The sequence below is a fragment of the Rhincodon typus genome, chromosome 10 (genome assembly GCF_021869965.1).
Source record: "Rhincodon typus isolate 14 chromosome 10, sRhiTyp1.1, whole genome shotgun sequence".
Classification (NCBI taxonomy): Eukaryota; Metazoa; Chordata; class Chondrichthyes; order Orectolobiformes; family Rhincodontidae; genus Rhincodon; species Rhincodon typus.
Genome location: NC_063341.1, coordinates 21,562,192 through 21,577,248, shown reverse-complemented (window position 1 = coordinate 21,577,248; position 15,057 = coordinate 21,562,192). Strand labels below are relative to the sequence as shown.

At 38.2% G+C, this 15,057-nt stretch overlaps 1 protein-coding gene across 9 annotated transcripts in view; it reads right to left on the bottom strand.

Moving 5' to 3' along the window:
• Nucleotides 1-15,057, bottom strand: part of zgc:110366 (uncharacterized protein LOC550476 homolog) — a 100,973-nt gene that overhangs the window by 46,254 nt on the left and 39,662 nt on the right. For all 9 annotated transcript variants that reach the window (XM_048601598.1, XM_048601597.1, XM_048601600.1 and 6 more), the window contains exons 2-3: nt 8,294-8,542; nt 1,485-1,586 (exon numbers count right to left, since the gene is read on the bottom strand). In XM_048601598.1, coding sequence (XP_048457555.1) covers nt 1,485-1,586; nt 8,294-8,542 — 351 coding nt within the window. The remainder of the gene's footprint in view (nt 1-1,484; nt 1,587-8,293; nt 8,543-15,057) is intronic.

Here is a 15,057-nt window from a genome sequence, read left to right as displayed (position 1 = left end):
CCAGAGTCCAGGGCAGGAAGGTCCAGTCTGACCTTCTCTTCCGGATGCCAATTGAGGACCTTAAGTGGTTCATCAATAACTACTTAAAAGCTTATTCCCCACCCCACTCCTCGGCTGCATTTATTTCAGCACCCTGCAGGACAAGGTATAACTGGTTAATTAATATGGCAGGCTGTCAGTTGTTAGTCCCTTGATCTGAACTAAACTGTGTATGATTGAGGGAGTGGACCTAGGGAAGTGATAGTGGCAGCCAGAGCCTCCTGTCCGGCACTACTGAAAGCTAGAGCTACAGGCCTCTGATTGGTTGGCATCTCTTTGCAGCGAGACATTGCACTTCCCCCTTTCCCAATCTATTGCCAATCAGATAATAATTCACCTTCCTGATTTTGCTGCAATCACATCCTGAATTCAAACTCCAGGAGAAAGCCCACTGGCAACCAATTAGCTGCTTGACTGCTGGAAGGTCCAGAGGGCTTTTCTGTCTTTCTTCATTGGTTGTTGGTTTCCCTCCCCTAAAATCCCCTACTTTCAGACTGATCTGAAAACGAGAAGATCCTGGACCTTTTCCGGACCAATTTCATGCAACTTTGAACCTTATTACATTTATCTCCTGCTCTACCATGTTAAGTCACCTTGGGAATCTCTCATCCCAGAAACAAAACAGAAGTCAGATATCATTTAAATCTCTTACACAGTATTCTGCAATGTGATACCACACCAAAGCAAAGCGCTCAATATATTTAGTTTTAAACTACTTAGTCTATTATAAAATAAATAACTGCGAGGCATTTAGAATTAACTCAAATGCTATCAAACCCTTGAATCCCATATGTTCATTTTCAACTCCAGAATTCAGATTCATTCTGCCTTAGAATTTCTGCAGGTTTTAAGTAACCTCCTGATAGAGAAATGTGATAAAGGAGAGAACTGAAATACAGATTTTGTTCCGTCTCTCAGGCTTTTATTTTAAAACAATCTTCTCTTATTTATTATTTCCCCCCTTTCAGATTTCCCTTTTACTCCAAAACATTCCTAATTAAATGGGCATCCAGAAAATCTTCCTCTACACCTCTGCAGCTGATGTTTTGTACGAATTCTACTTTTCTCTTCCTTCAGGAAGTTCAGAAGCATCTCACCCTAATATTAGCCTCCTCAGATGAATTACTGGAGGTTAGAAACTTGTTATGTTGAACATATAACAATGCACAGGTACACTGTCCTATACTGTAGTGGTAATATTTTCTAGCATTACCTGTATCTGCTTCCTCCAACCAGTCTCCAACCATCTCACCAAGTCATGAGATGCCCGAGAATAAACGAGAGTGCAAAAAAAAGTTAATTTAGGAAGATACTCTGAAAAATGATGCAAACCAGTATGTAGTTCAAATCTATTGCCAGTTACTGAAGGGTTAAAATATTTTCCAAATGCAAGAAAATGTCAGCACAACAGTCTGTTCATAATCTGGTTAATAGCCACCACTCACCTTCATCATACAATTCTTCCAATACTTGCCAAGTTTCAGCTCGGAGTTCTCGATTAGTTTTGCCCAAGGCATTTCCACCAGGCCAGTGCATGAGATACAGATCTGAAACAGGAATATATGTACCATACTGTTTATTCACAGGAGGAAAAACAGATTGAAGCCAACGTTTAGACAAGTCAGCAATGCATACAAGAGTTGTTGATGTGAATAGCAAATGCCCTGACGGAGCTTAGCAAACAGATGGTGCAGTCAGATGCTATACTCTTACAGATCAGAAAACACATGTCCTGATCGGTCAGCAATTCAGATGAAAATCCGGGATTGATTCCAGTGTTATAAACCAATATGGATACTGATTTACTATAAGATTAAATAATTATTCAAGCAGAGATGTTGAGAAGGTTAAGAAGGTTGGCTAATTAAGCAATTTGGCCCAACTTTCCTTCAAATAAACAGAAATTCCATTGCATTACCAGATCAGTGGAGTTTTATTTCTGGAACATTAACAGTTGGTGGAAATAAATAAGTTTACACGTTTGGATATTTCCTTTTTAAAGATAAAACGGATAGCTAGACCGTCGGTATATACTTGATCAACACAAAGCAAAATTTCAGCATCAAATCTCATCATTCATCGAAAAGCTTTCTTTATATCAGAGAGCAAGGTGGTTGACATTTTTAAATAGTTTTGTCAAGGTGAATATTTGTAATTTTTAATCTATATGAAATATATAAGTTTTTGTAATCCCAATCACATCATACCTTTGACATCTACTTGCAAGGTTAATTTATCCACTGTATTTTGAATGCTGTGTGCATTCAGGCACAAAGCATTTCACTTGTCTTTTCACTGTTCCTTGTCCCGTTCCCACTATTTTTACTGAGGCTTTGGTGGATTCTGGCCTTTGATTCCTTTGCCTATCACTTCTCTTATTTCCCTTTCTGTATTTTGTTCTTGACCTTGATTCTCTTCCTCTGACTCCTTGCATAGGTTCCCATTCTCCCTCCCAATTTCATTTCAATCCTCCCCAACCACTTTAGCAAATACTGTACTCTCAGCTAAGCCAACAGTCCTGTAACCTACTAAATAAAAACTGAAAGAACTGTGGATGCTGTAAATCAGGAAAAGAAAACGAAGTTGCTGGAAAAGTTCAGCAGGTCTGGCAGCATCTGTGAAGGAAAAAACAGAGTTAATGTTTCGGGTCCAGTGACCCTTCCTCTGTTCTGAGGAAGGCTCACTGGACCTGAAACGTTAACACTGTTTTTCCCTTCACAGATGCTGCCAGACCTGCTGAGCTTTTCCAGCAACTTCGTTTTTGAGTCCTGTAACCTGCCCAGTTTGTACTGGTCCCATTCCCCCAGAACCAGTCCCAATGCCCCAGGAATCTGAAACCCTCTCCTCACACCATTTCTTTAGCCGTGTGTTCATCTGATATAACCTGTTATTTCTACTCTAACTAGCTATGGCATTGGTAGGAAGCCTGAGATCACTACCTTTAAGGTCCTACGTTTTAGCTTGCTTCCTAACTCCCTATATTTTGCTTTTAGGACCTCATCCCTTTATTTGTTTGCCTATGTCATTGGTACCAATGTGTATCATGACCACCGGATGTTCAGCCTCTCCCTCCAGAATGTCCTGTAGCCACTCTGAGACATCCTTGACCCTAGCACCAGGGAGGCAATATACCATTCTGGCATCTTATTTGTGGCCACAGAAATACTTTACAATTGAATCCCCTGTAACTATTCCACATTTTTTTACTCCTTCCCCTGTGTAGCAGAGCCAGCCATGCTGGTTTGAATTTGGCTGTTGCTGTTTTCCCCAGAGAGGTAATTTCCCTCAACAGTATCAAAATGTATTTGTTTTTCAGAGGAATGGCCATGGGGTTTCCTGCACTGCCTGCCTGGTCCTCTTGCTCTGCCTGGTGGTCACCCATTCCCTTTCTGCTTGGGGACTCTTAGCTTGCAGTGTGATCACCTCTCTGTACATGTTATCCATGATATTATCAGCTTCGCGGACGGTCCACCATGTCCTCAGCTGCCACTCCAACTTTGAAAGCTGGGCTTCCAGGAGCTGCAGCCGAGGACGTTTCCTGCACACATTTTGATCCTGGCAGTGGAAATTTTCCTGGCTTCCTACATAGAATAGGAGAAGCATGCTATGGCTTTGAGCTCTCTTGCCATGACTTACCCTTTTAAATTAAACATTTTGGAAGATGCTGAATATCAAATTACATCGATTGCTGTAGTACCCTTCTTTCCTATTCCTTGTTACCACAGAATACAGCCCTTAGAAAATATAATTGTCAAAAACATCTTATAAACTATATGTGACAAAAGTTGTAAATATCTACCTCATACTCATAGTGTTTTGCTTGAGGAATAAAACATTTGCCAGTCTCAAACATTCAAGATGTGCAAAAACTGCTTCCCTGTAACACCAATAGGTTACAGTGAACTGAATTTGGAGTTGCTCGATATCTGGAAGTACTGCCATACACAGGTACTACAATGTCTGAAAGTGTCTGATAATTTTTATTCAAAATATGTTATCGAACTGATACTTCAATTGTTTCTATTTGACATTGATGCATATTCTTATAAATATTAACAATCAATAGACAACTGCATTCATTTTGTGCACGTTTCATTTTATATCTGCACAAATACCCATGAACAAGAAGATTGCATAGCTCTTTGACGTACAATGGAAAGAACACAAAACTGATCAGAAATTGAATAAATAAAGGAAATTCTAAATAAACAGAAAAAACAGGAAATGTATTGGAGAATTAGCATCTGAAAAGGAGAGATAATTTAATGTGTATCCCTATACATATAAATGTGCACACAGGGAAGTAAAGTAAATAGTAAGCATGTTTAAGAGAGAGTGAGTGTGAGTGAGCCAAAAAAAGCATGAAGATAGAATGTAAAAGCAATGACTGTAAGAATACACCCCTGAGTGAAGAACAGATTTCTTCACAGTATTCGGTTGCAATCATACATAACAACAGAACATTCTATTTGTTGTGAAGTAGTTTGGTCCTTGAATTTGAATGACTGTGTGGAGATCGTTAAGGCTTATTTTTGTGTGAATGGTCAGCACCATGTCAGGTGCATGTATTATTATTTTTATAATTCTAGCAGCAGGACTGTATGACAACAAGAATCTGAGTATTCCTTGCCTTATTTTTGCCACACAATCCAGCCCTCAAGTTGGCCTCTTTACGCCACCCTTTAGCATGGTCAAATATATGCAAATCACCCAGATCTCTGTCAAAAATACTTTGAGAATGCTGGTAAGAAATACAAGAGTGATGTGAGGACATTGCTTCCTATTGTTGAAGTACCCGGCCTATGTTCAGTATTTCCTCAAAGCAAATGACTGAGACGTGAAATTCACAGAATGCCTCCCATTGTGTGGCAATGTAAGAACCACAGCTTTTATGGTAGACTAAGTTTCAAGGTTTTAACTTAGCTTGTTGTTTAAGGCCCTGAGATGGGGGATTTCCAAACTAGGGGACACATTTTTAAGGTGAGAGGAGAGAGATTTAACAAAGACATGAGGGGCAATTTTTTTGTTTATGCAGAGGGTGGTTCGCGTGTAGAATGAACTTCCTGAGGAAGTGGTAGATGTGGGCACCCTTACAATGTTTAAAAGACACTTGGATAAGTACTTGAATAGGAGAGGTTTGGAGGGATATAGGGCAGGAGCAGGCAGGTGGGACTAGTCTAGTTTGGAATTATGTTCAGCATGGACTGGTTGGACTGAAGGGTCTGTTTCCATGCTGTATGGCTCTATGATTCTATGACTGGACGGTGCACATAGGCAAGTAGCATCATCATGCAGTTCACTCTTGTCGCTTCCACAAAGTAATGTGTTCAATTAAACTTTGCAAAATAAAATGTCCACTTTTAAGAGGACATATTATTTTGCAAAACATTGATGTAAAAGCTTGCAATGACTGCATTGCTGAAATTCCTGTAATTCACCGATGAACATGTTTTTCTTAAAATTAGAACAATACACGGTTATTTAGAAGTACTGGATACAGCTTGCACAGAAGGTAATCATTTTATCTCACCCTCGCAGCTGCTTGGTCACTTTCCCTGCTGACTTCTGAAACTGGTCCTACATACTTTCAGAATGATGCCAGAAAAATACTTGAAATGTTTACAGACACATATGAAAGATTACCTCATGGAAAATAATGGAATTCTTGAAACTTACTGCATGAACCTTTTTCAGTAACTTCTTATCAGCGTCACTGGCAAATATAAATTGCCAGCTTTCACACTGGATGAGGCTCTTACAAATTCAAAACAATACTATATCCTACATATAGCAACCAAGGTTTGCAAAAGACGGAAATTCAACAATGCAAGTGGTGCATTTTGAAAACTTTGCCCTTTAAAATAATTACAGGCAAATTCCAACAGTATTGTTTGTTCAGCTGTTCGTTGCCCATAGTACAAATGGGAGCTTCCTAATTAAAACTCTTTTCCTGACATCACATCCTGTCTTTTAAATCAAACAAGAGCAAAAGGAGGCCGAGCATCAAGATGTCTCACTTGCAACAACTATTATTATACTTTAAGAACCAGCAGTAATTTTTTAAGAAGTGCGTTTAAATTTGTGTAATCACAATAAAAAATGACCTTACAGAAAATTATTTCCTTCCTTTCAGATACTAATCTAGAAACAGGTGCTCAAATAAGGAGATAGACAAATATAAAAAACATTAGAAATATACACCAAATCAATCAGCACTTGATGAAAAAAGACAGGTTATGATTGCATGTGGGAACCTTCATCAGGAGTGTCTGATGAGTAATTCCTCGGAAATATTGATCTGTGTTTCTGTTTCAGGCATTGACTGATGTGTGTTTTTATTTCAAATTTCTGGCAATTTGTCCATGCAACTGTATATAGATAGATATCTTTGCAATTAAGTGCAGGAAATGACAATGTAACAACAATATTAATTTTGTATAGCTAGATGAAAAAGAAAGCATTTATATAGCACCTTTCATGACCTCAGAACCTCCTAAAATTCTTTACAGATAATGAACCTGGGAATTGTGGTACCCAATTCACACACAAAGTCCCATAAACGGCAGTGACCAGATAATTGTTTTTTAGTGATGCTGATTGAGGGATAAATGTAGGACAGGGCACCAGGAGAGTTCCTAAGCTCTTTGAGTAGTAGCTTGAGATCTTTTAAATCCCAAAAGGATGAAGGGACTCTTGGTTTCACACCTTACTGGAAGAGTGGGACTGACTGGTTCACTTTGTGGCAAATAGTATTGACCTGGAGGGCTAAATAGCGTCCATGACTCTATAAAGGTGACACCCCTGACATTCCAGCAATATTTCAGTAATGCACCAAGGTGTCAACCTCAGTTATATGCTGAAGACTCTGAAATGGACCTGGATCCATGATATTGTGAATCTGAGATGAGCACTGAATTAAAACAGACAAGGATGAATAAAAGCAAAAGAAGAGTCATATTGAACTTGAAATGTTAACTCTATTTCTCTCACACAGATGCTGCCAGCCTTGCTGAGTTTCTCCAGCACTTTGTATTTTTATCTCAGACAAAAATGAATATCTGGAAAGGAATTAAGAGTTTAAAGAATAAATCCTTTGGAATTTCCTGTGAAACATTATAGTCCTTAGGCTAGGAAACATAATTAACATCATGCCAAATAAGATAGTATGAAATAGACATTGTAGGATGAGAGTTGGAGTCGATGTGCTGGAGCTTTACACTCTATGACATTAATTTATTTTTGTGAAAGGAGTGAGAACAGTGACTCTTGTGTGGGATGAAATGAATACAGTGGGTTGTATGCAGCCTGTGGGTCCAACAGCTTATTCTCAGTCCATGTGTTTTTGATATTCTGTTGCAAGTGGTGTTCCTTGTGGGAGGCCCAGAGGTTAGAGGAATTCTGCCGAGTGCTTCCAAAGACATAACAAGCCCGGAAGGAACAGTGTAAAATGGTTTATGAACACTAGCAACTAGACTGAATTATTGATTTTAAAAAATATATTTCTGATAGTTGTTCAAAGTATCACTTTAGCTCATTCTTTAGGAGTTATATTCAGGGTAGATCCTGTACACAATGATAGAAGAAGCTTAGAAATTCAATGGGATGATATGACCGGCAATCAGACACAGTGGATAAATATGAAAGAACAATTTCTTTGTTAACTGAATATTATCAGTATTTCAATAATTCTAGCATAATTTGGTTAAGGATGATCAATCTTTTCGATATTTGTTTGTAATTCATCAGCTCTATTAAACAATAGAGCAATTGGTCTATAAATGTCATTTCATCAAGAAAATTAAGAATTAAGATCAAGCTGAAGGAGCTGTATAAGTCTTTATCTGACATGCTGGTAATAAATATTCAGTTAACAAAGAAACTGTTTCATATTTTTCCCACGGTGTCTCACTTGACATTGTTCATGTAAAGTTGCTAATATTACAATTCTGCCACCGTGATTTCTTGGCTAGCTATTTTGTTAACGGGTGGTTTGAGAATGAAGGAGCTGAAAGTTCTTGCATATCTGACAGACTCGCTATAATGTCACTGCAGCTAACCTGCGTGGGGCAGGGGAGAAGGTGGTGGCTTGCTGATCAGAGACTAAAATTCCCCTAATTAAAAAAAAAACTTCTTTAGAAAAGTACCCTGATGAAAGGTAAGAATGTACCAAGTTCATACTTAAAAAGTATAAACTGCTTCTTAACTTAGACCCGAATTCAATAAAATCATATTTCTTAAAACTGTTCATTCATACCAATGTAATCCACACCAAGTCTTTTGCAGGACTCCAAACATGCTGCTTTAGTGGTTTCACAGCCATAGTCCCCAGGCCAAAGTTTTGTAGTTATCCACAGGTTCTCCCGATTTATGCCGCTCTTTTCGATTGCTGTCTTCAGATGCGATTCACAGCCATATCTTTTTGCAGTGTCAATGTGACGAATGCCACATTCTTTTAGGGCATACACAACTGAAGAATGGGAATAGCCACCATGGTGTGATGTACCTGAAAGAGAAAACAAAATTGTGTGACAAAGCATGATTTGTAACTGTCAATGAAACAGAACATATGAACTCTGACAGTAAAATCTCAAAATGCCAGATATACATAAGTAATGGTCGATCTTGTGTAAAAGACAAACAAAAAATAACTTTGATGGCTTGCAACAACTAAGATTACAAGTTCAAAGTTTAACCAAGTTTAGTTTCAGAAGATTTAAGTGGAGCTTCAACAGACACAAATCTTTGACATATTTCTGCGTTTGGTACTTCATTTTAAAAACTACTGAGGAAGGGTCTCGACCCGAAACATCAGCTTTCCTGCTCCTCTGATACTGCTTGGCCTGCTGTGTTCATCCAGCTCTACACCTTGTTATCTCTTATAAAAGATTGACCCTTCTTAAATCTCAGTAATTGAAATTAAACAGGTTATCTGGTCATTATGGTATTACTGTTTGTGGGAGTATGCGGTGTTCAATTTGGCTACTCAGTTTTTTTTTTACATTGTGACATGGACAAAATCTCAAAAGTTCTTCACCGGTCTTAATGCGCTTAAGCATGTCCTGAGCTCATGAAGTAAATACAAGTTCTTTCTTTCCGTCATTTAGATACAAGCGTCCTGAACTGTGAGACACTTCTTTTAAGACTTGCAATTTCATTTTGTTGAAATTAATATCCTTCCAAATAAGACTTACAAATTTAACAACACAGTATTAAGGTCATTCACCTTTCAAAATTAGTTTGACAATGTTTGAACGTTATTGAAGATGGAAAGCTCACAAATTATATGGTAATTTATCTGACACAACCATTTGCTAACCACCTTCCAAGTTACAGAGTGTGACACTGGGAACTTTAACTGTCAATGAAACAGATCATATGAATTCTGACAATAAAATCTCAAAGTGCTGGATATGCTTGAATACTGGTCGACCTTGTGTAAAAGTCAAACCCTGATTTTTGGCCAAAAAGTCACTAATTTTTCATATACCTCATGTATAAGTCAACATCCAGCTTTTAGTCAAAAAATTTAAAAGTCTTTGTACTTATAATCCTCTCACTGCTGAAGCCAAAACTGTCCAATTGCAAAACTGTTTGAGGCAATCATAGAATAGCACAATACTGCAGGTGGCTGTTTAGCTCCTCATGTCTGCACACACCAACACATTATGTCACAGATACCACTTCATTGGTGCATGCTGTATCCCTACCAATCCCACCTCTAATATGACAACATGGTACCAAGGTGGAATGGCAGATACACAAAGCAGATCAAATTTAAAGTCATTTTGATTGCAAAGCATACAAAAAATTATGCAGCAGCTACTAAAATTCAAGGATTTCGAGAGGAATATTAAGAGATAGCAGAAAGCATTCTTCACATTTTAGGCAGATTCCGGAGTATGAATGTGCAAAAATGTGAAACACACTAACGTGGCTGCAGTTTGAGGACTCTGTTACAAAATATGTTCAGTGTTATCAGCATACTTGAAGCGCATTATGTTATTGTACTCATATCCACAATTATTTGTAAAGAGGATTAGAAGTAATAGAGATAGTAGTACATTTCTCTGAGGAGATCCAGTCTTTATTAGCATAAATTACAAGTTAATCCTAGAAACTGATATCTGTTGGATCACATTTGAAGGAGATTACTGATCTAAAGTAGAACAGTAGAATTAACGTTAAATGTTTTCCAATTTTTCAATAAGCTTAAATGGTTGCATGATATTTAATGGTATTTAAAGCAGAAGGGAAATCAAGAAAGGCAGCAATCACATAGCTGTCCAACGATCTGATGGACCAAAGTCAGGACACCATTGCTCACTAACTGTGGAGGTTGATATGCAAGTTCCAGCTGATCTATACGTGGAATATTGAGGAACTAAAATACAAATTGACACAATCCATTCAAAATACTTCACAGTTATCTCTATCAGAGCAATTAGTCTGTAATCATTTAGATCAGCAGGCTACAGCTCCTTAGCAACCATAATGGTGATGGATAGTTTCCAACAGTAAAGAGCTGTATGCATGTGAAGTGATATCACAAAATCCAGAGAGAAAGGAACTGCTAAGTGATGAGCACATTCCTTAAGGACTTTTCTGCTGATCTGATTTGCATGGTGTGCTTTCTGTGGCTTCACTTAGTTGAACTACTTCTGTGCCTCCCCTTTATTGGTAGTAACACAAAACCTTCGAGTTCAGGAAGTGAATCCTGCTACAGAAACACATTATTCATGAAATTCATTGCTTCCAAACTGGCTAAGAAATCTGTCTAGTCCTTTAACCAGCTTTGTTCAACCAATGAATGTCTCTCTAAACAAGCCCTTCACAGACAGCATGAGAAGAAAGTGTAATGAACTCAATGATTGGAAGCAGGAAGCATTCACCAATACTGTTCATGCTAATCTATATTCATTTTTACTCTGTAACAACACTTTTTTTTACTCCGTAAGATTTGTACCTAGGTACTTGTACCTAAGATGGCACCACTAAAGGCAGCCACTGTAAAAACTTTTCACTGTACTCCTGTACTGGAGTACATGCGACAATAAAGGATATTCTGAAAGCATGATACAGGTTCCAATGTTCCCAAAACAAAGTTGCTGAGGAAGGGTCACCGGACCCGAAACGTTAACTGTTTTCTCCTTCACAGATGCTGCCAGACCTGCTGAGCTTTTCCAGCAACTTTGTTTTTGTTCTTGATTTACAGCATCCGCAGTTCTTTTGTTTTTTTTTCCAATGTTCCCAAACCTGACAGAATGCATGCAAAAGCCTGTGTTGGCATTAGAATGGAGATTGTTGTCACATCATTCAAGAAATAGGAGATATCCAGTACATATGATGGCACAGAGGATGATTATTTCTGGAATGATGCAGCTGATGAAGAGTAATATTAAGATCTACATGATGATGCCATTCAGGAAGCCAATAAGGACATGTTCTGAACACGATGAGGAGGTGGATTTATTACACATTCAGTGCATGCTCTGCTGTCAAATAGGATAAATCTTTTCTCACAGAGGGTCCTGAGTCTTTGGAATTCTTTACCCTTGTCAGTGGTAAAGAAAAATTCATTGAATACTTCTAGAAAGAAGTACACAGAGTCTTGACTAACAAGAGATTGTAAAAATACTAAAATATTAATCAGTGAAAAGGTAAAAATGTAGAGTTGAGGCCACAATTAGATCAGCCATGAACTTATTAAATGGTACAGCAGGCTTGTGGGGCTGAGTGGCCTATTTCTGCTCTTAATTTGTATGTTTGTACATTCATAATATTTCTGTACCATGAGAAAAGTAAGTTAAAATGCATAAATTTATATATATGGTTTTTGTTCTTGATCTATTTGATGAACTTAGCTTGCAGAAATTAACGCCTGTCTACCTGGAGGCTATCATTTTCTAAATAAAATTAATTAAAAATTTAAGACAACAAATATGTATTTGTCCCTTTTGCACAGTGTTTAGAGGTAGAACTATGTCTGACCTGGGAACGTGACAATAGAGAGGCAAACATTTCAACTTCTTCGACCTGTAACTCACGTAAAAATTGACTCCGTACTTTTTGGTAAATACCTTGATTTAGAAATTTGACTTACAGGAGTATATAAGGTGGGTAAAATCAAACCTTTAAAACGAACACTATTTGGAGGGATGATTGAGAATACTATCTTGGGGCTCGGGTGACCAAATAAATTATTTCAATTTTGCTTAATAACTTATGTTCTAACAGAAGAACCTCAACAAATTTACTGTCGTTGTTTATTCTCTATTTGGTTTCTTTGCGAAAATGATTGCTAATTCATATAAGATTTTTTTCTGACAGCGTGTAAAGATAAAAAACCCTATTTGAAAACTTTGTAAAATCAGTATTTGCAAAATATGTTAAAGTCAATTGTAACAGTATCACATCATAAAATGGATATTGTACAACATCAGAATATTTTTAAAAACTGCCCATGTTGTATTTATGAAATAAACAGGGTTCTCACCTACGGCAAAATTGTTTAATTTCAGTTTGCTGAATAAATACGTTGCCATCTGAGGGGATGGTTTAACACAATTGCACTGCTTTTCAGTGTTGAAATGCCAGCACAGGTATGGAGTATTCCATGAAGAATAGAAATGGCCTCAAAAATATCAGCAAAAAGTGTTTGGAAACCATGGCAACCAGTCATCACCTCAAAAACATCAGCATAAGAAGGCTGTTCACACCATGGAGATCAGTGAGTCCCTCAGCGGGTTTTAAGGAATGAAGCGAATCAAGTGCGATAATTGGCAGCGCATTTTGGTGGTAGTAATAATAATTCGGTTGTATTTAGTGTAGTTATGAAAAAAAGATGAAAAAACCAGGATTTATGAGTCATACAGCATGGAAATAGACCTTTTGGTTTAACTCATCTGCACCAATCAGATATCCCAATCTGACCTAGTCCCATTTGCCAGCATTTGGCCCTCCAAACCCTTCCTATTCATATACCAATCCAGATGCCTTTTAAATTGTACCAGCCTCCACCACTTCCTCTGGCAGCTTATTCCATACATGCACCACCCTCTGAATGAAAAAGTTACCCCTCAGGTCCTTTTTAAATCTTTGTCCTCTCACCTTAAATCTATGTCCTCTAGTTTTGGACTCCTCCACCCTGGGAAAAGGACCTTGGCTATTCATTCCTATCCATGCCTCTCATGATTTTATAAACATCTGTAAGGTCACCGCCCCCACTCAACCTCTGACGCTCCAGGGAGAAAGGCCCAGCCTATTCAGCTTGTCGCTATAACTCAAACCCTCCAGTCCTGAAACATCCTTGTAAATCTTTTCTGCACCCTTAAAAACATCCTTCCTATAGAAAGGCGACCAGAATTGAACACGGTATTCTAAATGTTGCCTCACCAGTGTCCAACTGCAGTCTGACCTCCCAGCTCCTATACTCAAAGCACTGATCAACGAAGGCAAGCATGCCAAACATCTTCTTCACCACCCTGTCTACTTGCGATTCCACTTTCAAGGAACTATGCACCTGCACCCAAGGTCTCTTTGTTTAGCAACACTCCCCAGGGCCCTACCATTAACTGTATAAGTCCTGCCTGGTTTGCCTTACCAAAATGCAGCACTTCTCATTAAATTAAACTCCATCTGTCACTCCTTGGCCCATTAGCCCATCTGATCAAAGTCCCATTGTACTCGGAGATAATCTTTGTCACTGTCCACTATATCACCTGCAAACTTACTAACCATACATCCTATATTCACATCCAAATCATTTATATGAATGGCAAAACGCAGTGGACTCATTTAAAGTAATCGACTGGGAAAAGGCCTATTTCGCAAAGGTGGACTGGAAATGGTTACTTTAAAGTAAATCAAATCAGAGCATTGGGAGGCATTCCCACAAAGACAGAAAGGTTTTAAATAAATATGTTCCCACAAGCAGAAAGGAGTGAGTCGTACAAATCATGAGTCTCTTGGGCGCACACTGGTGGAATAATGCAAGAAAAAGGGGAGCTTACTGTAAGCACAATAGTACAAAAAGTCTTTGGAGGATAGAAAATTCAGGAGTGGAATTAAAAAGAAAATTAGATAAACAAAGACAGGGTATTAAAAACAACAAGTAAAATCAAGGAAAACTACTTTATTAACACAAAGAACAAGATGATAACTAAGAGGAGGTAGGAACTATTACAAACTAAAAAGGCAAGCTGTGGAAGATTTAGGATTGTAGTTAAGGTTGAGGAATGTGAAATGTTGAATGATATAAATATAATGTGAAGGAAATATGAAGGGTTTAGCATCTTTCAAAGTAGATAAATCTCCAGATCTGGGTGAAATGCATTCCAGGTTGCTAGGAGAATCAAAGGAGGAAATAACAGAGGCTCGGACCATAATTTTCCAAACCTCTCTGGCTACAGGTATGGTGGCAGAGAACTATACAACTGTGCAGCCAGCCTAATCCTGATAGAGGGAAAATTGGTGGAAAAAAATCTAAAGGACACTATTAATTATCATTTAGAAAGGCACAGATTAATCAAGGACTGTCAGCAGAGTAAGTGAAGGTGAACTGAAATGTATTAATTTAAATAGCTTTATTGTCATATGTACTCAAATGAGTACAATGAAAAGTTTACAAGTCGCCACATTATGGCACCATCTTAGGTACAAAGGTACTTAGGTACAGATTCTTAAAAACAAATTCTTATATTAAAAAAAAATCAGAAAAAGAAATAAAATGTTCAGAATAACAGTCTTTCCAAACCAGTCCACACTGGCACCTAGCCTTCAGTAACTGACCTCCTAACTAACTAACTAACTAACCTCCACTGCCTTGCTGCTGCCTGTGCCAGGCCCACCAACAATAGGAGTCACCACATAATGATGCCATCTCTTTGCCACAGGGCCTAGTTCGCTGATGCTGCTGAACCCATACTCACCCCTCAACCAGAAGTACCCAGCTCTGCTGCTGCCGCTGCCTCACCGATAACCAGGAGTGCCTGCTCTTGGGCCTGTTGTAACATGAGTCCC